Source organism: Acartia tonsa, chromosome 3 (genome assembly GCF_053477335.1).
Source record: "Acartia tonsa isolate MP-2025a chromosome 3, ASM5347733v1, whole genome shotgun sequence".
Classification (NCBI taxonomy): domain Eukaryota; kingdom Metazoa; phylum Arthropoda; class Copepoda; order Calanoida; family Acartiidae; genus Acartia; species Acartia tonsa.
This window is the reverse complement of record NC_137262.1, coordinates 54,155,606-54,183,271: the sequence shown is the minus strand read 5'-3', so window position 1 is coordinate 54,183,271 and position 27,666 is coordinate 54,155,606. Positions and strand designations below refer to the sequence as shown.

Sequence of the window (27,666 nt, the reverse complement as noted above, 5' to 3'; positions counted from 1 at the left end):
TTATGCGGCATAGACTAATTGCTTTCTATATCTTTCATACATTACGATTTAAAAGTAAGATATGTTACAGCTTTATAACTCAAGGTATTTTAAAATCGATAAAGCTAGTAATCAATCTAATTTCCTTTGTTTAATATCCGTGACATCAGTGTTTGCGTCTGTGAACATCTTCTCTATCTGTCTCTGTACAGCTGATCTTGCCTAGGGAAGGATGGGGTTAGAGATTTTAATAAACAAGCTTGACAACAGTAGCTGTCCATAGTGCCCTAGAAAATGGTTATAGATGTCACTGCTTTTGGCCTACCTATTCTATTGACGTCAGGTAATTTTTCCCCCTTCCCTCTCTCTTTTTCTCTACTATTACGTCAATAGAATAGGTAGGCCAAAAGCGGTGTCATCCATCCCCATTTTCCTAGGACAATAAACACAATAAGTAAGAATGCTCAAAAATAATTAATGGACGAAGTTGCAACGTAAGTTATAGAGCAAATGTTCAGTGATAATAAAAAAAGAATAAGAAAAGGTTTAGCATCACTGACAAACCGACGTGCCAAGTATTATATCCTATATCCTCATACCATTACTGACGGACTGACGGCCGGACAGACAAAGTTAATTATAATTAATCTACACCCTTATTTCCCTTAATATTTTCAAGCTAAAAAGGCAAAATTTATACAAATTTTATTTCACTTAGTTTTTGTTCACCTTTTCTACTTAATGCAAGAGCAAAAAATGCGAAATATAAATTTAAATTACTTTAATCAATGTCTTCACTGTTTATTTTCACAATTCATTTATGAAATCTTTAAACTAAAACATTCTAATTCAGCAAAAAATGCATTAAAAAGCGAAGAAAAAACACCTTACCTCTAGAAAAGATTTTCCGCGCTGAATATGCATAAAATTTGGCGGCGTTTCGGGCTTTCGCGGGCTAATGGTTATGTCGGGGCGCACGCGCGGACCTGACTCGGGGAGTGGGGGAGGCGGGTTCTTCGGTTGGGGAGGTGGGACTTTGGGTTGGGATGGTGCAACTTTAGGCTGTGGAGGGGGAGGGTTGACGGGTGGACGTAGATCACGCAACCTCTCATCAATTCTTGTTGGACTACTAAATATAAATAATACATTTTGAAAAAATATTGATTCATTTGGATTTTTAAGAATTTTAGAAATTATTAAGTTCATGTTTGTACATACGTAGTACTAGAATAAGATCAGATCCACGTATTAGTCAAAGATTTTCAAAAATACATAAATAATCAAAGAAACAAACGTAATTTTCACAATGTATTTTATAAATGATTGTCGGATTGATGAACATTGCAATTTTGATTTTATCCTCATTTATAGGTAAATATTGTTAAAGCTTCAAAACCATTTAATATTTTGAAAAACCTATAAAGGCCATTTCAAATTTATCAATGGACTAATAGACCTATGTGAAAAAGCGCTATTACAAACAAAACAAGGATAGTTATGTCCATAAATAGCAAAGCAATGATAAATATCACAATCTACATAAGTAAAGGAATTGTAATTTATCGCATCGTTTTGTAGAAAGCTTTCCGCGGATACTAAAATAAAAAAATTATAAGGTTAACAAACTGATTTCAATATTTGTGGAAAATTGTCTGTAATACGATGCTATGCATAAATTTTCAGTGTGGCTAGAACTTGTTCTAATACAGGAAAACAGTAAAAGTGCCTGACTATGACGTCAGAAAAAATTAACAATTAACCAATGAGAAGCCAGTATTCACAATGGTAAAATATATAGCGGCCTCTCATTGGTTAATTGTTAATTTTTTCTGACGTCTTAGTCAGACACTTTTACTGTGTTCTAATACAGCGGAATCGGATATTAATCGGTTTCGAAGCCATACTGGAAATAGCTTTCAGTCATTCTATCCAGTCAGGCTAAAAACCATAAGTTACAGTCATTTATAGCTAGATTTACTGAATAGGACGTACTGACGTATTGAAGTTATAGGATAGTAGCGCTACTAAAATGCCTATTGTGCCATTGAGCTTTTTCTTGCCTTAATGTTGAACAAATGTCGACATCATTTTTATATTAACTGTAATACAAATGCTCAATTTCAAACGCAGGGTAGGGATATGTTTCTAGAAGAATTAAGTTGACTCTCATACTCTAAAGTGATTACAGGACTTTTAATAAATGTTCATAAATGACATATTGTTGTAAGAGATATTTACGTCGACAGTAACTAAAGCAGGTTTAAATTGCTAGCTGAACGATTTTATATAAATGCATGTTAATATTAGCTTAAATGCTATAGAATAAATTTTCTCAAGCACATATTAATAAATTTTTAATAAGATTTTCATATTAGGTGTAAAAAGAACAGTAAACTGATTCACAGTATTCGTCAGGGAAATTAAAGTAAAAAAATTATGTCAGTAATATCAAAATGTGTTATAACAAGAAAATAAAAAAAAAACAAGAAAATAATCCCTAGAATATATCAAAACAATTATATGATTCAAATGGATTAGAACTATTAAATGTTTATCCATGTCTTTTCCTGACAATTAGAAATGGTTGTCGCTCTTTTTGAGCCATTTGAACATCAGACACATTTGCTATAGAATTTATTATTTCTCTGACCAAAGCTTTTCTTTACAAGTTGTGTTTATACGTCAGTATGTTATATAGTTTTCAAAACACATTCAGATTAAAAAGGTAATATAAAAACTTTTTTGTCTGAAATATTTCACCATTCAAAACAATTGTTGTAAATGTATTATATTAAACCACACTATCGTCTAATATAAAGCAGAATATTTTATTATAAACAAAGTTTGTGTGTGCTTGGAACGAATGGATGTTGTCATCATTGTTAGTATTAAAGCTCAATTGAAAACTAAATCAATGTGTTTTTTGGTAATTCGTTCACCTATATTAATGTTTGATGTTTAAAGTGATAAATGCACATATCATTTTATGCTAAAATATATAAATCTAAGACTAAAAAATCATTATATTAGAAATGTAAGGATTTAGGCCTGTTAAACTAGAGATCTGTTAATATGTCAACAAAATACTTTATTAAATAATCAAAGAATCTGATTTTAGGCTGCCATTATTATTGGCTAATATTATATTTAATTTTGATGTAGTCGTTATGTAAATTAGATCTGTAATACAAATCTAAGAAATTATAATAATACTTTTCAAGTTATTTTAGTCGACGAACACAAAGATATTGTATGTCAATAAAAATGCTTCCAGATATAGCAGGGTTAGTTAGTTGGGTTTAGATTTTTAAAGACCTTTTAATTTTATCTCACAAATAGTGGCATAAAAAACGAATATCCAGATAAAATTCAACATAAAAATAAATACTTTTAAACTCAATTTATACAGCTCCAATTTTGTAGACTGTTTTTTGAGACAAATTAAGAATAAAGTACTTTTTAAAATGCAGATTAATTTAAATTGTAATGATGCTTTGATTTTAAATATAAAAGACCTTAATAATTAGGAACTGAGAAAAATATGATATACCTGACGGGGTTAGGTCTTGGTCGGGGCGACACATGTCGGCTCTCCTCTCTCGCCAACAAGTTATTCTTGTTATCCAGGCGGGACCGAGAAAAATTAGAGGTAGATGGTTCGAGCCCGGGTAGGTTATTGTTGTTTGTAGCATTGGCGTTGATCATCGGCGAGATATCGGCGAGGCCCCAGCGGCGCGGTGTATCGCCGCTCTCCCGACTACCCGCCGACGAGAGAGTAGTGGCGCGGGAATTTGCGATACCGCCACAAAATTCCGGCGGCGGATCGAGCTGCAGCGATGGAAGGCGGGCGTGGTTAATGGCGGGTTGGGACAATGACTTGTTACCGCCGATCACGGTGGAGTTGGAGCGCATGGCGGATTTGTTGACGCCGCCGCTGGTTATGCCGTTGGTGTTTAGGCGGCTAGAACTTGCTAGGGATGACGGGATGCTCGGCGTTTCATGCCGCTCCGAACTTTTTAACATTTCCTACAAAATAATATCGAACATTAACTACAAAAGGAAACTGAGATCATAAAAAGATTAACATACAGATAATCAGAAGGACAGATGGACTGACAATTAGTCATACTCAAAATAATAAACATAAAAGTTTTACCTCAATCTGTTTTTGAAATTGTTCTTTGATTTGTAGGACTGTTGCACTGTCATTTGCCTTCCGAGTCTGAAAAAATAATAATTAGATAATATTTTTATTAACAATAATTATTTCTTTATAGGAATAAAATTTAATCTCTAGAAACATAAAAATCAAAGTTAAATTTGTTTATGATCTAATGTATATAACAAATAGATAGGCAGACAATTATCAAACCTCTACTAAATCAGGATTATAAATATCCTTGTTTAAAAAAGGTAAAAATAATTCGACTTTCTCCTCTCTCTGTCAATGAAACTAAAAGCTGAAAACAACGAAAAGTTATTTGAAAAAATATTAAACCTGCGGTTTTTACTAAATATTTGGTGAGAAGATATGTTGGTGTTCATTTAATGTAACATCTTTATAAATATAGCAAAAAGATATACATTATAATAATGGATGTAGAATATACGTGGATATTATGACAGGAATTTTTTTTCGCAAATTTAGGTTGCTAACATGGATATCATTCATTGGTCAGTTCGTTCATCCAGTTGGAGGTAAGAGGATAGAAAAAAGGGGATGAATGAGAGGTTTCACTTTATTAATGATCCAAGTAATAATAAATCCATTTATATAATAATATTATTATAAAGTTATAAAGTTTTGGTAAGTATTGTAAATTAATCACTGAATATGACATTTTTGCAAAAAATCAGGTTAAATATTTTAGATAAGAGATCAATTTCATATCTTAAATCGTAGTCAATGAAATACTTTTTTTCTTTAAGAGATTTTTGCTTAAAAATATGAACACTAAAAAAATTAATAAGATTTTCTCTTGGTAGGTATTATGAATCTTGTTAAATGAAAACTTATTTTTCAAAATACAGACATGTATCAAGAATATTCTTTTGTCATTTTTAGTCAATGGAAATCTTATAATTCATACCAAAAACTTTATTAATTTACAATAGAAAGATTGTGTGTTTCTTTTGTTTACCTATGCCTAATTTATTTCCAAAGTATATATATTCATTTTTCTACATTTTTCTTTCTATCCTTAGTTTTTGAAAATATGATTATTGTATAAGTACTATATGATAATATGTTTCTTTCCTATTATTTGGTTCCAAATTTGATAAGGCGTTTGTAAATTTAATTATGAATTAATCTCATAAAATCTCAAAATTTCATATGTTTGTTGATAACAAGAGAATGAAAACGAAATTGAGATAAAAATATAAATATAAATGTTAAATGTTTAAAATTTAATTTAATTAATGAAATTAATTTTATTCAAAGGCTATCATTATATGATACTAAATTATTTTTTTTAAATATCCATGTCTGCCCTGTTTTCCTGAAAATGAAGCCATCTGTAAAAATGCCTGTATATAGGTTACAATATGGATACAGTTAGATCTTATGAAATAGTTTTGCCATTTCCCTTAGTTTTTCTGCCAAATATAATGGAGTTATCATAGAGAGTGATGAAGGTTAATTTAAAATAGCAATTGGAACAATGTTCTATATTATGTTAATAACAGTGCTTTTTGTACAAGGTCTTAACCATAGCTGCTTGTCAAATTTTGGAAGGAGTTATTTTTTTTCTTAAAAATGCGAGATAACCAAAAGAATCGAACCTAACCTGACATAAGAAGCAAACAAATAACTTCATTTTTAAAATATAAGGGTGTGGGTATTTTTGCTCAACACGGTACTTTCAGGGATAATATCTTGAATTTTAATATGCAGTTGCAGAGGGGCCTATCCAATTAATGCTTGATCAGTTTATAACAATTTTGTCTCAAATGTACAAATATTTTTCCTTTAGTTTTGCCAAAAATATAAAGATGTTTCAGATTAAAGATCACTATAGAGTTCTCTTTCAGCTTAATAACATTACAATCGCAGTTTATTAAACGTAGTTAATGTTTCAAATATTTCTCCAGAAACCGCCAATACTGCTAATTGACTATCTCGGAGACAAATATTTTCTGAACATTTTGTACGAGTTACAAATGTTACATTTTTATAACAATTTTCCTGTTTGATACCAAAAAATGATTCTGTAGTTGTCATTTCTATAATTTCACAATAGAAATTAAGTCATCGTTGCCCTGTGATTCTATTGTAATACCATTATCTTTAAATTTCCTAAAAATGTTAGCAAAATTGTCTCAGCGCAATTAAGATTAAAGATTATAAAAATGAAACATGCTGGATTTACACTAATTCAATTATAAACAAGGACAATTATGTCCACCATCATTGGTGTAGTAATAACAAGTTAATAAATAGCCAATTAAGAAAGAAAATTGTCATCGATAACTATAAGGGAAAGTAAAATATAGACTAAAACCATCCAAAGATTTAGGACTCAAATCTAAACATCAAAGAGCTCAAAACCAACCCAGAACCTATGAAAAGCTTCCATAAAATGTAGTACTCAATCTTAAGCTGCAGACCAAAAAAACCTACTATTCTATATAATAGGATAATTTTTCTGCAATTAATTTCTCACAAGTATATATCCCTGTCCAAAGGAGACTAATCCTAATGAATTTACTTTCCCTTATGGTTGATATCGCCGCCATCATATTTAGCCAACAGAAGGCCAACTTAGGCTTTCAATTTCATATATAGTTTGTGCGCTATTTATTACAGCGATAGGTCAATGGCAATTAAAAATTTTATCCAGTACGTTTGAAAATATATTCTCCCTTAAATTTACATTTGAAAAATTAACTTCTTACTCCAAGTAAATAACATAACTCAATTATGGGATGGTTTTATTATATTTTATTTCTATACTAAATCTTGGGATGATTTTTGGGGTGTTTTTTGCCCCCTTCATACTTTTTCGAATACTGAGTAATAGACAAAAACATGCTTAGAAGAAAACTGTTTTGACTGAATAAAAAGCTGATTGTAATAATAAATTTGCATTAAAATTAGAAGAAATTTATTTTTGTAAATAGTCTAAAAATGCAATTTTCACCTCAGACATGAAGAACTTAATAATTTTTGTTTTATTTTCTACCTTCCCTTTCAATATTACACCATGTTTAGATTTTACTATTTAAATATGTGAGAAAATAATATTATACGGGGGAAAGTATATCCTACAAACCTTGGAGTTTCTATTATATCGACATTAGGCTTATGGTTATAATGTCATTATTAGAAATGCGATACAGGGTATATTAATGATGGGAGCTAAAGGGATAAGACAATGGACTATAAATTGATGTACATCCCTAATGAAGATACACATAATTATTCCTTCTAAACAAGTGATGGAAATGTTTAAACACTCAACTAACTGAACACGTTATTATAACACTTCGGGAACTAGTGTAATAAACAGACCATTGCCCCCCCCCCCTTCCTCTCTCTCTCTCTGATAGTAAAGATTTCATGCAATAAAAGTTATGAGTATTTTTGATGTTGAAGTAAATTGCATATTGTCGAAATAAACCAATAAGGTTTTAAGTCAATTTAATGATCTTAGGTCTAACAGAGGGGCGGTGAGAGAGATAGCACTTTTGTTTTCAACTAATGAAGTTCTATAACCGAGAAAATAAGTCATGTTTTAGCCAATTGCCAGGGAATTATGGATAAGGCAACATTATAAATACGTGAGGAAAACAGGGATAGAGCAATAGGAAAAAATATATTTGCCAAAAGGCAGGGTTTAAGTAATAGGACAAAAGAGGCATATCATAATATTTAAACTTCAAAACTTTAAGGAGTCATATTTATATCTTTTTTCCGTGATTTATTTCTATATTTGCACATACACTCACACACACACGCACATACATACACAGAGAAGAAGAATTCTTACACCATCTGGCCAAATACACACACACACACTCACACACAGACACCCTCATACACACAGAAAACCATTTATCCTATTAATTTAATTAGTGTAAAAAAATGTTTAATTTCTGAAATGTTATATACTAACTTACACACTGACAGAGATAATTATATCTAAAAATATTTAGTATTATATTAAATAGAAGGATTTATATGCAGAATAGATCATTATTAAAATAATTTTTCCATAACCTCATAAAAAATATATTTTCTTTATTTAAATATTAGTTTTAAAACCCCTTCTAAACATAAAAATTCATTAGAATTTTTAAAAGAGATACTTTTATATAATTAGGGTAGGTCCTTCCGTAACGGTTAGCTCTTTTCATTCATTTAGAAATGATACAATTGTCGATTTCAAACTTTGCATGTTTATTTCTATATTAGTCAGGTATTCAGGTATAGGAACCGTGGCAACTCTATAATTAGAAAGTCCGTACATTCATGGATGTTGTTATCCTTGTTTTTTTATACAATCTTTATAAAAAACTTAGCACTCTATTAAAATATTTTTTTTTAATACATATCTTTATCCTTATAGTTTGCAGATGTTTTATTTTAAGATAATGTTTTGTAATTTATTATGATTCTTTTTACTTTCTTATTTTTATACTGTACGTTCTCATATATATTTTAATTTAATTTAATTTTCATAAAAGATAGCGGTAAGGGGAGTAAATAAAATAGTAGGATAGGAAAAGAGATATAAAGAGAGAGAGAGAGAGAGAGAGAGAGAGAGAGAGAGAGAGAGAGAGAGAGAGAGAGAGAGAAAAAGAGAGAAAAAGAGAGAAAAAGAGAGATAGAGAGAGGGAGAGAAAGGGAGAGATAGATAGATAGAGAGAGAAAGAAAGAGAGAGAGAGAGAGAGAGAGAGAGAGAGAGAGAGAGAGAGAGAGAGAGAGAGAGAGAGAGAGAGAGAGAGAAGAGAGAGAGAGCAAGAGAGAGAGAAAGAAAGTGAGAGAGAGAGAGAGAGAGAGAGGAAGAAACAGAAGAAAGAAAGAGATAGAAAAGCGAGAAGAAAAAGAAAAGAAGATTCTATAAATGAATATAAAATCATCCAAGCTTCGTTAATAATGGGCATTATTGTCCCTGTTATTTATCAATCTTTGTTCATACTTATATGAACAAGGATGACAACATCCATAAAAGCGAAGCACTGAAACAGTAGGACAAACGGACATTAACACTTGTATAGTGTTAGAACTTAATTATCATAATATAAATGTATGTCAAAGCAAAATTGTAAGTAAATTTGTTGTAAACTGCTTGATACAGTATAATTTTTATGGACATACTTACATTTTTAGGGCTTGATTATAGAGTTGCTTCGCTTATTACATTATACTTTGTTGTCCCAGGAATCAATATACAAAAAATCAGATAAATCCGATGATTTGATCACATAAAAATTTGTTGTTAAAAAAGTAAAAAAATCAACATGTTTAAAATGGACGTACGGACATTTTGGTAATGATTATAGAGTTGCTACGCTTTCTAAATCGTACCTAACTACTAAAGGAACCACCATGCAAAATTTGAAATCGATAGGACAATTCTAACATGCCTAAATTAACGGAAAAAGCTATCCGTTACGGACGTACGGACGGACGTACGGACGTACGGACGGACGGACCTACCCTAATTATAGAAAAGCTTCGCTTTTAAAAACGTTATCCTTGTTTTTATCAATTTATTTGCTTCATATTTTTATCTGTAAACAAGGATGACAATATCCATCAAACAGAAGAACAAACAAACATGAACATGTAGAGTATCAAAACATGATATCAATCTAAAAGTTTACAAAATCGGACGTAGTCGTACAGACCCCAATCATAGAAAGGCTTCGCGTTAAAAATATGTTTTAGAACATAGTTATTCTCACACGCATAGAGAGTAAAGCAAATTCAAAAACAGTGAAAAATAATCAGAACAAAAATTCATGAGTAGAATAGGTAGGTATACGTTTCGGGTAGTAATGTTTAATGCTTGCTTTAGGAAAGATTAACATACTTATCATACATGGTATTATTTACAACACTTGTATGATAGTCTGTCAATTCTGACCATTGATAATTAAAGATGTAAATGATCACATTCATTTAAATGAACTTATAGATTAACTTTTTGCCCATAAACTTTTATTTTGCACTTAAAGCTTTGTTTGCCCCCTTCTTCAATTCATTTTTTTCCGTATGTCTGTCCGTGTCTCGTATAAAAATAGATTTTGATGGCAACAATTTTATTATGAGAACTTAATTATAATAGGAAAAAAATGAAGGATTAAAATATTTAATATTTTTTTGGTTCTACCAAAATTTTTGGTTAGCTAAATATTTGTCCTAGCCGTTAACAATTTCTTATAAAATGTTGCATAACTTCTACTTTAGACACATTCTACTTGGCAATTAGTTTTCATGTTATTTCATGCCCCTTTTTACTGGCGGATTTATATTGCTTTGCGCATTATTTTTTTTGCAGTTTCGAAGGGACCTAAAAATTCTCATGTATTTCAAAATATATTTTCTCAAACTAAAAAGATGGAGAAAGTAACAATTATTTTTGTCATTTTTATACAAAATTTAGGAACTTTAATATCATATTATTTGAAGCGAAGCTTCCACACACAGGGGCGTCCAAGCTTTTTTTTTTGGGGGGGGGTAAAATTTTTTTAAGGGGGGGGTAATTTGGTTTTGGGGGGGGTAAAATGGCGCGCGAAACGCGCCGCAATTTTTTTTTACCCCCCCCAAAATTTTTACCCCGGGGGTAAAATTTGCTTGGGGGGGGTAATTACCCCCCCTGACATCTGTTGGCAGAGGTAAAATTTGTTTACCCCCCCCCAAAATTTACCCCCGGGGTAAAATTTTTGGGGGGGGTAATTTAAATTTTATAAAAAATTTAGTATTAAAAATGCGCGCGAAGCGCGCAAAAATTTTTTTTGTTAAAGATTTTCTATTTTGGGGGGAGTATTTACCCCCCCAAAATCGTTTGGGGGGGGTAAATACCCCCCCCAAAATCGTTGGGGGTGCCTAAGGCACCCCCAAGGTAGGGGTAATTTTTTTTTGGGGGGGGGGTATTGTTCACAAAATTTGGGGGTGCCTACGGCACCCCCAAAATCGTTTGGGGGTGCCAAATGGCCCATTACCCCCCCCCCCTTGGACGCCTATGTCCACACACTTAGGACCAATCCGTCCGTCCGTAGTATTTGCACCAGGAAGAGAGGGGACATTGGGTTGTTTATTGCACTAGTCCCCAAAGTTTTGTGATAATGTTTTCTTATTTGGTGGATTTAAAACTTTGGGGGCTTTTAACAAATTTTAATTGGTTGGTTTATTAAATTGAGTGTCTTTCATTAACTAATTGTATTATACAAAAGGAGTATTTTTGTGTGACATCATTGGGGATGTAAATCAATTTATTAGCCATTGTATTATCCCTTTTGACCTTTCTTGGGTTTTAAGTCTATGGGTGAAGCCAATAATTGATTTACAATAACTAATATTTTTTATCGTTAAAAAACTAATAAACATTAAACATACATGTAATTTAATTATTTTCTTAACTATAATTGACTGAAAAAAGTAATAATCATTATATTCTAAGTATCCTTTTTTTAATTAACTAAAAACACATATCCACAAAAGTCAATTTCTAATCAATTTGTTAAAAAAAAGCTAAACACTAAAATTATTATTATTATTAAAATTATTATTATTACTATCAGTATCCCTTTTTTTTAATTAAGTAAAAACTCGTATCCACAAAAGCCAATTTCTAATCAATTTGTTAAAAAAAGCTAAGCTCTAAAATTATCTTTCTTTCTAAAACAACAAAAATGACAACGACAAAAAAGGCGAAGCTTTTTGAATAAATAAATAACATCTTAACATATCTTATGTGAAGCTACCACAAAATGGCTCAATCGGTTTATTACTCATAGAAATCTTAAGTTATAGACAACATAAAAAACCTCACTACTTATAAAAATATTGGTATATCAACAGCTGCGCCCCTAGCATCTAGGGGCTCAATATTCGAAGGGAAGAAAAATAGCCTAAAACCCTACCCAGACTTATTTTTAAAAAATCAAATAGCCTAAAACCATCTCAGAGCCTATAAGAGGCTTCACTGTAAAGAAGAACCATATCGGTTCAGCGGTTAGCGACATCTTTCGCTACAGACAAAAAAAAGCTTATTACTTTGTTTTATAGGATTAAATACTATAGATACATAAAATACTGACGTACAAACCTAACCATAGAAAAGCTTAAGATGGTCCAATTATCCTTTTTATTTTATTATTTGTGTTGGTATAAGTTATCATATTTTCTTCGGGGCATAGAAGAATTTTACTAAATTTCTTAATTATCCACTTGGAGCATTAGAGTTATTTAGAATTGAAGCCTTTTTTCTTGGAGACATTCTTTTGAGATATTTAATTTTATTTATTTTTATTTTCATAGGCATCAAATGATTCTAAAATGGGGTTGTAAGTTTCTGATTCTCCTAAATAATTAAATTTCCTAACTCTTTTACTACTCTATTGTTATTCTAAAGTAAGAAGTCTAATTAAGGATTTTTTTGATTTTTCAGTTTACTTTTTATATTAGCAAAACTTCTCAATTCGTTTAAAAGTATTGCATCTATACTCTAATATAAATTAAATCTCCTTTTAGCGGGTCATTTCTCAGGTACCCTCTCCCTTAAATAGTTTAAAAGCCTTCCCTTTGCCCATATAAGCTTCAATTAAATAGGAGAATCATATCGGTAAGCGAAACTTTTATACAAGTACTATGTCCATTCATCTGAATTTAATAAAGCTGTTTTTTACTACTAATGGATATTGTTATCCTTGTTTAAGTTCTAAGACCCTTTAAGAAGCGTTGTTAGCAGATTATAATTATTTTGGGTTTCCAGGGCAGACAAATAGGTAAGGATAATAGCCATTATATCACCCTCCATATTTGCTATAGCTAGCCAGTGCAGAGATATGGATTCAGAATATCAGAACAGGAAATATTTGCTATGGCTAACTAGGGCACAGTAAGCTGTAGCCAATAGCTGAAACAATTTTAGATTAAGTTAATGTGGATAATGTTGTTCGATTTGTTAATCTGGATTCTTATTTTTAAAAATTTGGGGTATAGTCCCTTTTATGAATTCGCCTGTTTCGTCGTATTTTACAGTAGATTTTCTCCTATTTCTAGCTCCTATGAAGGGCTCTGACCCTGCGAGGCATTAATCTAACCTAACCTAAAATAATCAAAAGCTACTGTGGCAATACGACGAAACGCCCCTTAAGAGGCGTTGTCACGAAAGGGACTATACCCAAACTTTGTTTTATACATTAAAAATCTCTGCTTATTTCACTCACAGTTATAAAACAGAATAGATAGATATAAAAAGGCCAGTTAATTCAGATTTTCCTGTATTTTTGCTAAAAATTAACATATTTATAGGCTTTTAAGTAAGCCATTAAGATTTTATTACATTTTTAAATAGCTTTTGAATAGAATATTAATAGTAGGATCTTAATGAAGATATTATATTTAACTAAAGCGGTCAATTTTTGAGATTTTAAATACATATTCAGATTACTTTCCCAAAACGTATGAAAACTAGGTTTCTAAACAAGATATGACTTTTAAAATTAGTAGAATATTTTAAACATACACCTCAGAACGCCTGTTTAACATCGTAAAAATTGATTTATCACCTTTTAGGCAAAAACAAATGGGGCATAAAAATGGGGTTGGGAAATGAAAATGTTATAATTTTTGTGTCCATAATGTTTTTAAGAGTAAGGTTGTTATATGTATAAAGGATGTGTCCGTCCGTTCGTCATTAACGGATAGCTCATATAAAAATTTACTATTATTACTTTTCTAACACCCAATTTTGATTTGTTAGATTTATTCATATAATATGATATTTCAAATGTTGATTCCTAGGACAACCAAGCAGAATCATTAATGTTTAGACTTATAAATGTTGTTCAATTTTATTGATTTTAATAAGAGGTTGTTTTTATGGATGTTGCTATCCTTGTTTTAGGTCATTTTGGTGTTGAAAATACTCTAATTTTAGTTTTGCAAGTTAGGCTCGCAATTTAGGGGGGAAGTAGGTGTGTAGAAAATATATCTGATCCTTTTCACTTATCTTTTTTATTCACTAGGTGCTATTTTACCTCCTAGTGGTCTTTCCCGGACAACGGATCTACAATGCAAGAATAAGAATACAATTGACTCATTTTCAAATATTTGATTCCTTTGTATTCTTTAGCTATAAGATACGGCAAAATTTTTAGTACTGAAAATCCTAGGTTTTATCTCCCCCCCCCCCCTGAACCAAATGTCGTCTTTTCACTGAAAGTAAAATATACACAGCTGACTCTTGTTTACTTTTTACACTTTCATTTTTCCCGCATGGAGAACTGCTGCAAAAAAACTTTTCCCTTATTCTTCTTTTCTTTTATACTTTCGGTGAAATAAAATTAAATAAAAACTAAAGATATATTACCTCCACACTTAACCAGACCACCCAAAAAAAATTAAAGCTTCTCCCGCAGACAACATATGATTTTCTTAGTGTCGAAATCATATCTTTAGGTCTAACAGGCATTAAACCCAACCCATTTCAGATATGTCAAGCACAAATAATGTTCAACCTACCTGTGATCGGAACACAGGGACCCAGATTGGCCGTGGTGCCGGCAGCGTAGCCAATCTGAAGGACGGCAATAACGCCGTTCTGACAGTTACTGACGGGGCAGGGGGGCCTGTGACGACTTTGGCAGCCCCCACCCAGCAAGCGACGAAGTCCGTTGAAACCCCAAGAAAAAAGAGGATTCATACTGCAAGAAAGGTAGGAACTTTTAGTAATTGCAAAAGTCCTCTGTTATCAAAATATAAGAATGAAAATGAAAGTCTCTCTAAACTGAAAAATTTTAAGGATCTGCAAGAAAGCTTGAGATCTTCTCCAAGACTTCAAGGTACAAACAAAACCTTTGTACCATTGGTCAGGGGAGACACAACCGGAACTGGTGCTACCCCTGAAAAGGGGAGCAAGGTAAAGGGAGTGTTGCCTCTGTCCAGTAGTACACCCCAAGCGGAGGCGTCAGCCAATGCCGAGTACAAAGAGGAGGCCTTGACTGAAAAGTCGCCCACCTCGAGCAATCTATCTATCCAGGGGGAAGGGTATCCTCCCTTGCCCCTGGCTAGTGAGATAAAAAAAGGTTTTTCAAATGCCAAGTACCTAGAATTGTTGAAGAAATCAAAAGCGAAACTGCAGGACAGAACTGTTGCTGGGGAATTTGAGCCAGAATCCGGTTCTGGCTCAGATTCTTCATCAGACAGTCATTCCAAGTACCTAGCTAACTTTGCAACTAGTATGGATGAAAGTGGCGGCGGTGGCTTCAATGGCTTCACTCAAGAAGAACTTGGTGCTGCCCAAGAAACCAGGGCAGCATTGAACAAAAGCTTTGGAAGTGATACCATTGAATCCACCAAAGCCAAACTTCATGAAGTAAATGATACTAATGAGAATGACTACGTTGGGGAATGGCAATCTGCTACTGGAAAGGGAAGCAAGGGTGAAAAGGAAAAGGGCAAAAGTAGCAGACAAAATCCTCCAACCAAGCCAGACTCTGATAGTACAAACATGCAAAAATCTAATTCTGTAAACATTCAGGAAAGGAGAAAAAATCTGGCAAGGAAAGGTGGAGAGGATGGAGAAAGGCAAGGAGAAAAGCCAAAAAAGGTTAAGCTGGATAACACCTCCTCCTTCTCAAATGCCCTAAAAAAAGGCATGAAAATTGAGATTCGGTCAACAAGATCAAACTCTGACTTAGACCAGGTAGACTTTAACCATCTTGAGCTGTATATGACCAACACATACATAGCAGCCAAAGAAAAACCTGACTTTAATATAGTTAGAGACTTGGTGGATAGAGGACGTTCCATGGGAGGTGTTTGGTACACCCTAAAAAACGAAAACTACGTAAATTGGATTATGGATTGCATCCCTAAGGCAGGTATACCGGAGGGCAGAACCGACTACCAATATAAAGTCTTTGGTCCAGGCTGCAGGCCCTACAGATACTTTCTGATAAAGGGTATAAAGGAATGCCTCTGGAGACAAAGGGAGGAATTTGTTGCCCTCATCAGAGCCTTAAATCCTCATCTAGACTACATAGTCGAGGACTTTGAGGATGGCCATAAAAGGGATACACACATCAGAGTGTGCCACGGACTTCTCAATAAAAAGAAGGAGGTAAATTGGAAAGGTCATTTCTCTATAACCTTGGAACTGGACGAGTTCATGATCAAGGACCTCATAAAGGAGGGGAACCTGGTCTCCGTTGCTCTCTTCTCACAGGTTAAAGCTGTGGGTGGTGGCATTGAGAAGGCCATGAGACAAATGGGAGTAAAGGTCTTAGAAGGCACTACTAGCCTAGAGGATCTCCTGGCTGATACTAAGCTGCAGGATGACATGGAGGACGTAGTTGGAATGGATGAGATTGGAAAGGCCAGAGAAATACTGGAAAACACAAACCAGGAACAGGCAGGAACCCAAGAGGAATCTGCCATGGATAATGGTGAATAGGTAAGAATTTGATCTTCAATAATCTGGGTAGGAATAGATCAGGTGTAGCCATAAAAATCTCACAGTTAAATCTCCATCACTGTGTGACGGCTATGACTACACATGACCAATTTTTACATAGAAATTACAACACTGGTAAATCGCAAATTAAATATTCCGGCTCCATTTCTCTCATACAGGAGCCTTATTTTAATGCAAGAAATTTTAAGGTCCAAGGCTTTTCAAAGGACTTAAAACTCTTTGTTGGTACTAATAACAGCAAACTCCGGGCTTGTATCGTTGTAAGTAAAAATATTGATGCCTGGCTTATCAACCAATTCTCAAATGAGGATATGGTAACAATAGGGATCAAACAAAACAATAATATTAACATTTATTGCTCTGTCTATTTACCATATGATAGTCCATCCCCGCCCCCCAGTGACTCACTAATTAAGTTGGTGGATCATTGTAGGGCTAAGGGTTGGGGTATCATTATAGGATCAGATGCTAACAGCTGGAACCAGGTCTGGGGCTCCTCAGACAACAACCCCCGGGGGACAGCCCTCTTGGACTGGATCCTGGGGACACAACTTCATATTGTAAATAAAGGTAATAAACCAACTTTTAATGATATTAGAAGGGAACAGGTTATAGATATAACCTTATGTAGTAATAATATTGTGGATAACATTGAAAACTGGCATGTCAGCAATGACGTCACTCTCTCTGATCACAACAGAATAGAGTTTGACTTCATTCTTGAACATGCAGATAACTCAGATGATACCTACAGAAATATTAAAAAAACCAATTGGTCAACTTTTAAAAATGAATTAAAGGAAAATTTTCAGGACTCAGGTAGCGAGGACATTGATACAATGGCCACAGAGCTTGAAGAAGCCATAATTAAGTCTTATTTAAGTAGTAGTAAGTTACTTAAATTCAAAAAAAATAAAAAGCCACCCTGGTGGAACAAAGACCTTACTATACTCCAAAAAAAGGTCCATTCTACTAGGATAAAGTGTAACAGGTATAAAACACCAGAAAACCAGGAGGAACATAATTCCTTCAAAAGGGATTATAAGTACAAAATTAGGAAGGCAAAGGAGGAGGGTTGGCAAAAATTCTGCACAGAATTAGAAGATCTGACCTCTGCAGCTAGACTACAGAAAACATTAAAACAAGGTAAAAAACAAATGTTGGGTACATATAAAAAACCAGATGGATCATATACAGAGACACCTGAGGAAACTCTAAAACTGTTACTGGACACTCATTTTCCAGACAGTGAGGTAAATATAGATCATATTCCAAGAACATATGAACCAAGTAATCTAGATGTCAACAAGGTAATAAATACCCAATCGGTAAAAGCAGCTTTTAAATCCTTCAAACCATATAAAAGTTGTGGGCCAGACGGGATTTACCCAGCCATGCTACAGCAAGGTATAGACACTATCTATAATACAAAGTAGAACGATGTCTGTCTGTCCGTCTGTCCGTCTGTCTGTCCGTCTGAAGCTTAAGATCTCGGTAACCACTGAACCGAATGAGCTCTACTCTTCAGGGAATATACCTACTGGTCCTGTGGTGGTTTTAAGATATTTTCTTGAGGGGTGGGACACCCCTAACCCCCCCAAAAATAAAAAAAATCCCCCCCTTAGGGGAGACTTCAACGTCAAATAAGGTGGTATCGTACATAAAAAATTAAATTTAACAAACAAAAACATTTAAAGTGCCACTAGAGGCCTCTAGGGGCGTAGCCGCTAGTAGTACAAAAGGTAGTTAGTATCTACAGAAAAAGCCTCCAGACGGGAATTATCCCAAAGGCATGGCTAAAGGTAAAAATTGTCTTTATTAGTAAACCAGGTAAAGTAGATTTCAGTGATCCCAAGTCGGTCAGACCCATCAGTCTTACATCCTTCTTGTTAAAGGGTCTAGAACGTATAATTTTCTGGCACCTTAACAAGACAACCTTCAAGTACAACAAGCTTCACCAGAATCTTTTCTCATACCAGGAAGGTAAAGGTACAGAGGATGCTTTGCACTCTCTAGTTCATAAGGTTGAAAAGGCCTTGGAGAAAAAAGAATTTGCAGTTGCTCTATTTCTAGACATAGACGCTGCTTTTTCAAAGGCAAGTATTGAGAGTATTCTCAAAAACATGGAAAGGAAAGGTATTGATCCAGGTATAGTACGCTGGTCTGAATACATGTTAGTACACAGAGAATGTTTTGCAACCTTAAATGGTGAAACAGTAATGAAGGTACCAACTAGAGGCACTCCCCAAGGAGGTATTTTAAGTATCATTTTCTGGAACCTGGAGCCAGATGACCTTCTGGACAGGTTCCCACAGGTACATCCCAGTCTTATAAACTGTTTTGCAGATGATATTGTGGATATCATATCAGGTATTGACATGAGCACCATAGAGTGCAGACTCAGGCAAGACATAAAAATTTTAGAAAAATGGGCCACAGACAGCGGCCTCAGTTTCAGTGGCCAAAAAACCAAGGTAATGGTTTTCACACTGAAAAGAAAGTACAGAAACCCCATATTGTTTTTACAAGGTGAACAAATAGAGGTGGTACAACATTTTAAGTATTTAGGTGTCACCCTAGACAGTAAACTGACCTGGTGTAAACACGTTGAGAACATCACAAACAAGGCCACCAAGACTCTGGCCATGTGCAGGTCAACCATTGGCAGAAATTGGGGACTTAAACCTAAGGTATGTAGATGGATTTATATCAGCCTTATTAGGCCTATATTATCCTATGCAAGTGTTGTATGGCTAAAGGTTGCCATAGAAAAAAGTAAGTTTTGTAAACTTGAAAAAGTTCAAAGACAAGGTTGCCGCCTCACCCTTAGTGCAATGTGCACCACAGGGTCAGAATCAATGGAGACCATCCTAGACATCAGACCCATTGAGATTCATCTCAAAGAAGTGGCCCTAAAAAGCTACATCAGGTTAGTAAGGAATGGAAACTGGAAACATAAACCTGGAGAAACCCATAGTAAGTATAATCATTCAGTTATTGTAACTGAATTAAGCAAAGAAATACAAGATATTTCAATGCCAACGGACAAACTTCTTCTTAAAGAGAGGGAGACCTGTGATTTTAACACCATCATTAAATCCAGGACAGAAATGGAAAGTATTAAAGTTCATATGAAACCCAGAACCCCAAATACAATAAATGTATTCACCGATGGTTCCAAAACAGGAGCAGGTAGCGGTTATGGTTACATTTGTAAAGGCACAACAGATATCAAGGCACAAAACTTTGATCATCTAGGTAAGCTCGCCACTGTTTTCCAAGCTGAATTATCAGCACTGGAACAAGCCGCGGCAAAACTTATTCAACTCAATATTTCGGACAACACTATCAACTTTTTTGTTGACAGTCAGGCCGCCATTATGGCAGTAAGTAATTTCACAGTGGTAAACAAGAGTGTTCTTAATGCAAAGAAAGCTCTTAATATTCTTAGCAAAGATAATATTGTTAATGTAAACTGGATACCAAGTCATGTCGGCCACCTTGGCAACGAGGTGGCGGACAGACTTGCCAAGCTAGGTTCCTATGGAGGCGACAGCCATAGGACCAGGCCAGAACCATACTTACCTGTGTCGCTAACGTACATTAATTCTACCATTAAGGAATGGGGACTCAGAGAACATCAGAAAAAATGGCGAATCAGGAAGAAAAAATCAGACTGCAGGCAGACAAAAATGATGCTACCCAGCATACGTAATAAAGCCTGGAATTTTATCCAAAATTGGACAAGAAGAGATGTCATGTACATAACTCAAATTCTAACAGGACATGCATGTGTTAACAAACACCTTAAAGAAATGGGGTTTGCTGACACAAAAGCATGTGAACATTGCAATGACCCCATTGAATCTATTGAACACATCTTAGGAGATTGTCCCAAATACAATCAAATAAGAGTAAACATCTTCGGTAATAACATTATATTAGCTAAACACTTTTGGGAACTCAATCTGAGGGATTTAGTAAAATTCTTCAAGAAAACCAAAAGATTTAGCTACTTTGAATAAGTAGTAGCAACCATAATGTAAATATATATACACACTTATTTTAGGTAAATACTGTATATACTGTAAGCTCTATTGAGAGAGGAGGAGAGAGAGAGAGAGAGAGAGCGGGGAAGGTGGAGAAGATGAGGTATGAGGTGACGGACCTAGAGTCTGGCCTTGGTGATCAACAAGTTGGCTGTGCAGCCCAGGAAGATCACCACCTCACCCGAGGTTATCAGGTAGGCTCGCAATTTGTTTTCTAATTGTTATGTTCATATCTTCATTTTGTATATTTATCTACAGAGATTTAGAGGGAGAAGACAATGGCCGATAAATCCCAATTGATAATACAAAATTACCACTTCTGTAGATTACAATTAGTAGTTAAACGTTTAGATACTCAACTAAAAAAATCAACAAATCAAAGTTCAATTTAAAACAGCCATTGAATAAGAAAACGTTATCATAAGACTTTAGGGACTTGTGTAATGAACAGCCCATTGTCCCCTATCTCTCTCTCTATTTATCTATATCTGTCTATCTATATATCCTTTTTATTTTATCTATCAATCAATCCATCTTTTCAATTTATCTTTCTATCTTCCTATTTATCAATCTTTTACCTGATACAAGGATGACAAAGAGCCAGCTGAGCGCGACAACGTGTTGACCGGAGAGCTCTGGACGCTGTCACCGAACATCCTGTTTGCTTTGACCGGCGGGGCAGGCGGGGATTGGCGGGGCGCAGAGAAGTACTCATAGTCCTTTCCGGTTAAAAAGTTGTTTCATATGAAAACATTAAATTATAGATTTTTAAATTTTACATACAACATTTATGAATTTATATTTTTCAAATGAACTTAAATGACCTATAAAACAAGAACAAAAACAAAAACAGTCATTAGTAGCGACGGAAACAAATTGAACGGAATAAATAGAAAAGCCAAATAATGGATTATAATGTAGACAATCATTGATTTTAACCTTCAACATGCCCCAGGGGAGGACAAACAGACTTAAATATAGAATTATAGAGTAGCTTCGCTACTAAAATTATAATGCATTGTTTAAATCTCCATAATGCTTGTAATAACCGTTTTAATATTCAAAAAGCATTCCAAGCATAAAATACAAATCATTGAATACAAGTTGTTTAGAATTGATTTTTTGTTTCTCCATAAATCATTTTCAAGTAGTGCAGCAACTTTTCAATACTTTAATCAAATAAAATAATAATGATATGTATAATATAAGTTGATCAAAGAATGGAATCGCATAAAAGAAAATGTTTTTAATTTACTTAAAAATATACAAAAATCATATTCCCAAATCTATTTTTATTATCTTAAGATGAGACAGACAAAAAAGCTTTTTGTCTGAAACTATTTATGTATTTTTAGATAAATATAATTATACTTTACTGATTTGTTTAAAACTCCAATTAAAACAAATATTTTAATTATTAAAACCGTTCCATTATTTTTTGATAAAATTTTTTTTTATAAAATGTATTTTTTTCTTTTTATTTTAAAATTCCCTATTTTAAAGTAACTGTTACTATAACAGGCAAAAATTTTAGTAAAGTAAATTGATGTTAATATATTTTCGTGAATGTCTTATTTGTTATATTTTACAAGGCTTTATATATGGTAGAAACATGCTTTTTTACCCATATATTCTCAGGGATTGGAAGTATATTACTTTTTAAAAATTGGTGTGGAGCCCCTACTCTGTATTAATTCATTAGGGTAAGGGGGGGGAAATTTCGGTTTTTTTCGGTTTTTTTGAAAAAAAATGGGGTAAATATTAATATTTTCAAATGAAACCAAGACCAGTAGAAAGCTTACGGAAAGGACTATCAGGTCCTAAAAGGACATTATCCTAGGACTTTTAGAAGTTGGCCGAAATTGACCGCAAAAAAGTTACCGATATTTCCCCACCACGGGGGGAAATATCGGTAATTTTTTTCAACCTAAAAAAAATCGATGAAAAACGGCTAAACGGCCAGTCGAACATAAATAATCATAATTAGTATAGGTTATAGGGATTATCCACAAAAAGTTTCATAATGATCGGACTATTCCTTCTATGTTAAAAATGAATTTTTTTGAAAGATGCGAATTTTCGATTTTTTTTTTCGAAAAATTTTTTTTTTTAAACTTAAAATTAATATAAGAAAAAAACGTATTTTATTACTTTTTAGGCCTGATCCTAAAACAGCTCACATTGAACTATAGATTTAGCCCAAAAAACATGAAAATTGATTAAAAATTGACCTCAAAAATTGAATTTGAAGCAAAAGTGTCATCTTTGCAAAAAATCTTGACTACATTTTAACCTTAAAAAAATCGATGAAAAAAGGCCAAACGACCAAACAAGCGTAATAAATCATAATTAGTATAGGTGATTGGGATTAACCACAAAAAAATTCATAAAGATCGGACTATTCCTCCTATGTCAAAAATATTTTTTTTTCAAAGGACCAGAAATTTTGATTTTTTCCTCGCAAAATTTTGATTCAAAAAATAAAATAAATTTTTTTTTGTTTTTTTATCTGTTCTATTCATTTTTAGGCCTAATTCTTAAAAAGTCCATATGGAATAATAGATTTGACAAAAGAAAACATGAAAACATGACCTTAAAAGTTAAATTTTAATTTCTTTTGAAATTACCGATTTTTCCCCCGGCGCCAACTTTGGTCATTTTTGAAAAAAATATTAACCCGATTTTAAAGCTCTCAACGGATTTGGAAAAAGCAAGCAATTTCTAGTTCAAAAAGTTTTTCAGATCAGCCCTAGGTCTTACCAATTTTTGTGTAGGTCGATCTTTACACACCTACTAAAAAATTTTTGGGAAAAAAAAAATTTTCGTCCGACTTTGAGACCCAATAAGTACCCTTAATATTCATCTCACAAAAAATTCATTTTATACTTTTTTGTAGGCAATTTAATAAGGAACAAATTTGCTTTTATGTTTTTTTCTGTCATTTGAAAGGAACAAGGAGAAAAAGGTCATTTAATGAAGGTAGGTCGAAATTACCGAGAATAGCCCCTTACCGAAACTTCCCCCCCCTTACCCTATACATTTTCAATAAACATTTCCCATTTTGCTCTCGAAATATTCTCATAATAAAGTAACATGATGTCTGTCTGTTTGTACCGAAACATCTCGCTAACTGTTGAACCGATATGTTTCCCCTTTACAGCTTCTTATAGGCCAACACCCTCAAAAGAGAAATGACCCTAGAAAAAAATGACCCCCCAAAAAGAAACTTTTTAAAAATGTTTTAGAACTGAAATTGTAAAGATTAGGTTGTCGAATTCAACTCCATCCTCCTAGAGGCCAATATGGGCGTAGCCGCTAATATTTAATAAACAGGTATTATCCCAAAATTCCCTGGAATTTCCTGTCGTCAAATCACAATCCATGAACTTTTTATACAATCATTTTATGACAGTTTACGTTCGAACATTTTTTTATGGTTTTTCAAAGATTTTTTTCTTTCTTATATTATATTTCATGAAAATCAAAAACACATTGGGGAAAATGTATTGGTAGAAAATAAATCACTGAACATGATATCATATAGCTAGTTCATTTCATAAAAAGTTTTTCCACTTATCTAAATTCTAAAATTTATCGGTCAAAAACAAAAAAAATCAAATATTACTCATTATCAAATTAGCTACATACAACTGCAATTAAATAATAATTTTAAAAATGTCTTAAATTGTTAAAAATTATATTGATAAAAGCATCAAAATATGTCGACAATTTTATTTAATTTGACATCAATTTTCTCTTCCAATAATGTAAAAGACAGATATAATGTCATTCTTTTAATACTGCCAAATTTTAGAAAGAAAAAAAAATTTTAAAACAACACACAATTAAATTTCTAGAAAACTTTTAAAGCTACAAAAGAAAAAAAAATATGCGTATTAATTTGGAGCAATATTAATTTGTTGTCGATTGTCTTATCCATGAAAATTTTACAAAATTACTATAAAATCAAATTTCTTGACTATATTAAAAGACCTCTAAAAATTTGTCTGGTGTAAACGATGATTTGTGTCCGCCCCATCTTTTAAAACATCTTTTATCCAGAGAATTACACTCAATGGGATTTCAGAACAAGAATGAAAACATAAAAAAAGAAACTATTCAAGGATTAGGTGAAGTGGGTAATACTTTTGATAATAAGATTTATAAAGAAAAATAGAGAGAGAGAGAGAGACAGAGAGACAGAGAGAGAGAGAGAGAGATACAGACAGAGAGATACAGACAAAGAGAGAGACAGACAGAAAGAGACAAAGACAGAAAGAGACAAAGACAGAGAGAGACAAAGAGATTCCGACAGACAGACAGAGAGAAACATAAAGAGGTATAAGGATAAAATTAAGGAAGTAATGGGGGAAATAAACCATCATACCCATAAAGTTATATACTAGAGATGCTACGCTTCTGTGTAAGAAACATAGATACACAAAATCAGAGAAAGAAGAGGAGAGAGGAGAAAAAGCCAATTACGTTTATTTCTAACCATATGACGAAAATTTAAACAATTCTTGCAATACAACAAAGTATCGTAATAGCAAAATTAATTTTGGGTATTTTCAATCTTAATAGCTAGAATAAATACTTTTAAGTTTATAAAAATGGACTATAATATTAAACTTTTAAGAATTATTTGCTACTGTTATTCAAATTTTTTTGCAATTTTGTATGGACGCTTCTTTCATCTGTTGCTTATGTTTTCAAATCTCTTTTGTATTACTTGATGTCGGCAAAATTTATTATGATGTTTTTCTCCTTCTAATTTTAAAATCTTACAGACTTAAAATCTTTACAACGGCTAGTTTGTGCACCTAAAATAGAGTCTCATTGGTCTTTAGAACTTTTGGGTAGTAGGCGAATGAAAAAAAATTACCCCCGACCCAACTAAATTAAAAAGCGAGGCTTTACCACAATTTTCTTTTAAATTGGAGAATTTATTGAAAACTTAATGTAATTAATTATTTCTGAATATTAATTAAAAGTTCTCAAACTTTCTACGATATAGTTACTAACCAATTACAAAAACTCTTCTAATTTATTGTGAAAAGAGTACAATAAAAACTGCACATTTCAATAAACAAATAGCAATAAAAAGAAGCAGTTAAAGGGTGTTGAAAATAACCAATCGTCCAAAACTAATGAAAATAATCCAATTCATGCTCAAACAATGAGAATAAGAAAACAATATTGAATTTTGTATCTACTCACCCCTCCAGAGCACTACAGCTCGAGACCTAGCCCTTGAAGAGAAATTTGCTCTACCCGGAAAGTGCATATTTGATTACAAATTAAGACAAGTTTGTCTTTTTTAGAAGAACAAACCGTCATATGTACTTGAAATCTTGAGGATATACCCTAAAATATTCAAAGTTTTTTATGAGGAATTAAAAGACCTGTCTATAGGCTATCCTACGTTTAATGGGTCTAAATAAATATTTTTAAAATCTGATTTTATCATTTTTGAAGAAACACTTTTCCAGCATGCAACGTTGTCAAGTGATTGGAGTTTATTTCATTGGCATGCGAAAAATCTGGATTTTAGACCATTAGACAATAAAACATTCGAGTTGGACAGGCTGTATATATATATATATATATGTCTGTAAGGTCAAAATATTATATCTTGGGTAACTAATAAACAAACCCCTCCCCACAAAAAAATCAATAAAAGAGAAGCACAACCTAATCTAGCTTGTTTAGATATATTTTTTACAGATTAAAATTTAAATGTGCATCATTCTTTTAGAACTCAATTACATCTTTAGAATGAGCTTGCTTTCTGACATATGTTTTCATGTTTCACATGATAAAAGTTGGTTCTAAAGCTAAATTTTGTAAAGAATTACAATAAGATTAACGTTAAAACTACCCTGATAATCTATTGTGATAGTTCAGTAACTAAATAACTCTAAAAGTGATAACATTTCGACTACCATGGATAAAAACTTGTGAAATTTGCTCGATAATTAGTCCAGAAAATAATGTTCCTTCAATAATTCTAAAATAATATTGATATTTGGTTGAATAGTTGATTAACCCTTTACAGTCGGGCCCCTTGCCGCACCTTAATCGGTCGGGGGGGGGGGGCGTTCAACGCCCCCCCTTATTATCTCAGTTCCTATTAGAGCTAGAGGGCTAAATTTTTTTGTGCAAGTCCCCTGTTTGATAATGAATTTCCGACCTATTATAAGTCTAAGTCAATTTTCGCTTCCTTCACCCTTTTATTTAACAACCTTTGTTTTTAGGTCTTTTTTTACTTAAAAATTTCAAACGGCTGTAATTTTCTTACTTTTGAAGCTAGAAGAAAATTTTTTTCCAGAAAATGTTTATCTTTATGTAAATTTTACATTAGAAATATCAAAATTTAAATTTCAGCGGCCGCAGCTGTACTTTGCAGCTGCCAGCCGCCGCAGTCGGCGGTCGGCGGGAAAACTGCGGCGGATCTTCATGAAATTTTAATACGTTATGTAGACATGTAAGAAAAGCTTAAGTTTAAAATTTGAAGTATCTAAGTCAAAAATTGCGACCACAGGAGCCTTTTAAAGATTTCTGGAGACCTGGAGGATTAGGACCTGCAGGATCATACCTGGAACCTGAAAGTGACTTGAACACCTGTATTTTATATAAGGATGTACTACTAGAGGATTTTTTAGTATTTTGGTATGATAAAATGCTTTGTTGTAGTCAAAAAAATATTTTTGCTCTTTACCTGGATGACCCTGCCAGGTTTGCTGGCATCCTGTGCCCGCCAGGATGGAGATATTCAAAAAATTCCAACTCTCAGTTATGTGTCATACCCATACTTAAAAAGTCAAGCAGTTTGGGCCCTTTATCTTTCACACACAGAAAATGAGATGGAAAAAACCGGATGGGGGGGCGTTCAAATATATCTGTAATGCATACTTTTAACAGATGAATATATTAATAACATTTCCCAGTAAATTAGATATTTTCTGTATTATAAAAACACTAA

At 33.1% G+C, this 27,666-nt stretch overlaps 2 protein-coding genes across 3 annotated transcripts in view; one reads left to right on the top strand and one right to left on the bottom strand.

The window, feature by feature from the left end:
- The window catches only part of LOC145314940 (uncharacterized), a 42,835-nt gene extending 21,439 nt beyond the window's left edge, over window positions 1-21,396 (bottom strand). Inside the window, exons 1-5 of the mRNA XM_080155016.1 lie at window positions 21,260-21,396; window positions 4,136-4,201; window positions 3,530-4,005; window positions 871-1,108; window positions 127-201 (exon numbers count right to left, since the gene is read on the bottom strand). Of these exons, the coding sequence (XP_080011142.1) occupies window positions 127-201; window positions 871-1,108; window positions 3,530-4,005; window positions 4,136-4,201; window positions 21,260-21,337 (933 nt within the window). The 5' untranslated portion in view covers window positions 21,338-21,396. The remainder of the gene's footprint in view (window positions 1-126; window positions 202-870; window positions 1,109-3,529; window positions 4,006-4,135; window positions 4,202-21,259) is intronic.
- LOC145314584 (uncharacterized) lies at window positions 14,126-17,202 on the top strand. Of its 2 annotated transcripts, none has more exons than XM_080154563.1 (2): window positions 14,126-16,611; window positions 17,092-17,202. In XM_080154563.1, exon 1 carries the CDS (start codon window positions 14,650-14,652, stop codon window positions 16,609-16,611), a length of 1,962 nt encoding a protein of 653 aa, XP_080010689.1. In that variant the 5' UTR covers window positions 14,126-14,649; the 3' UTR covers window positions 17,092-17,202. The 2 variants fall into 2 exon arrangements, with proteins under 2 accessions (XP_080010689.1, XP_080010690.1); XM_080154564.1 differs by lacking the exon at window positions 17,092-17,202 and having other exon boundaries at window positions 14,126-14,871; window positions 14,959-16,611.
- Window positions 21,397-27,666: the final 6,270 nt, after the last annotated feature.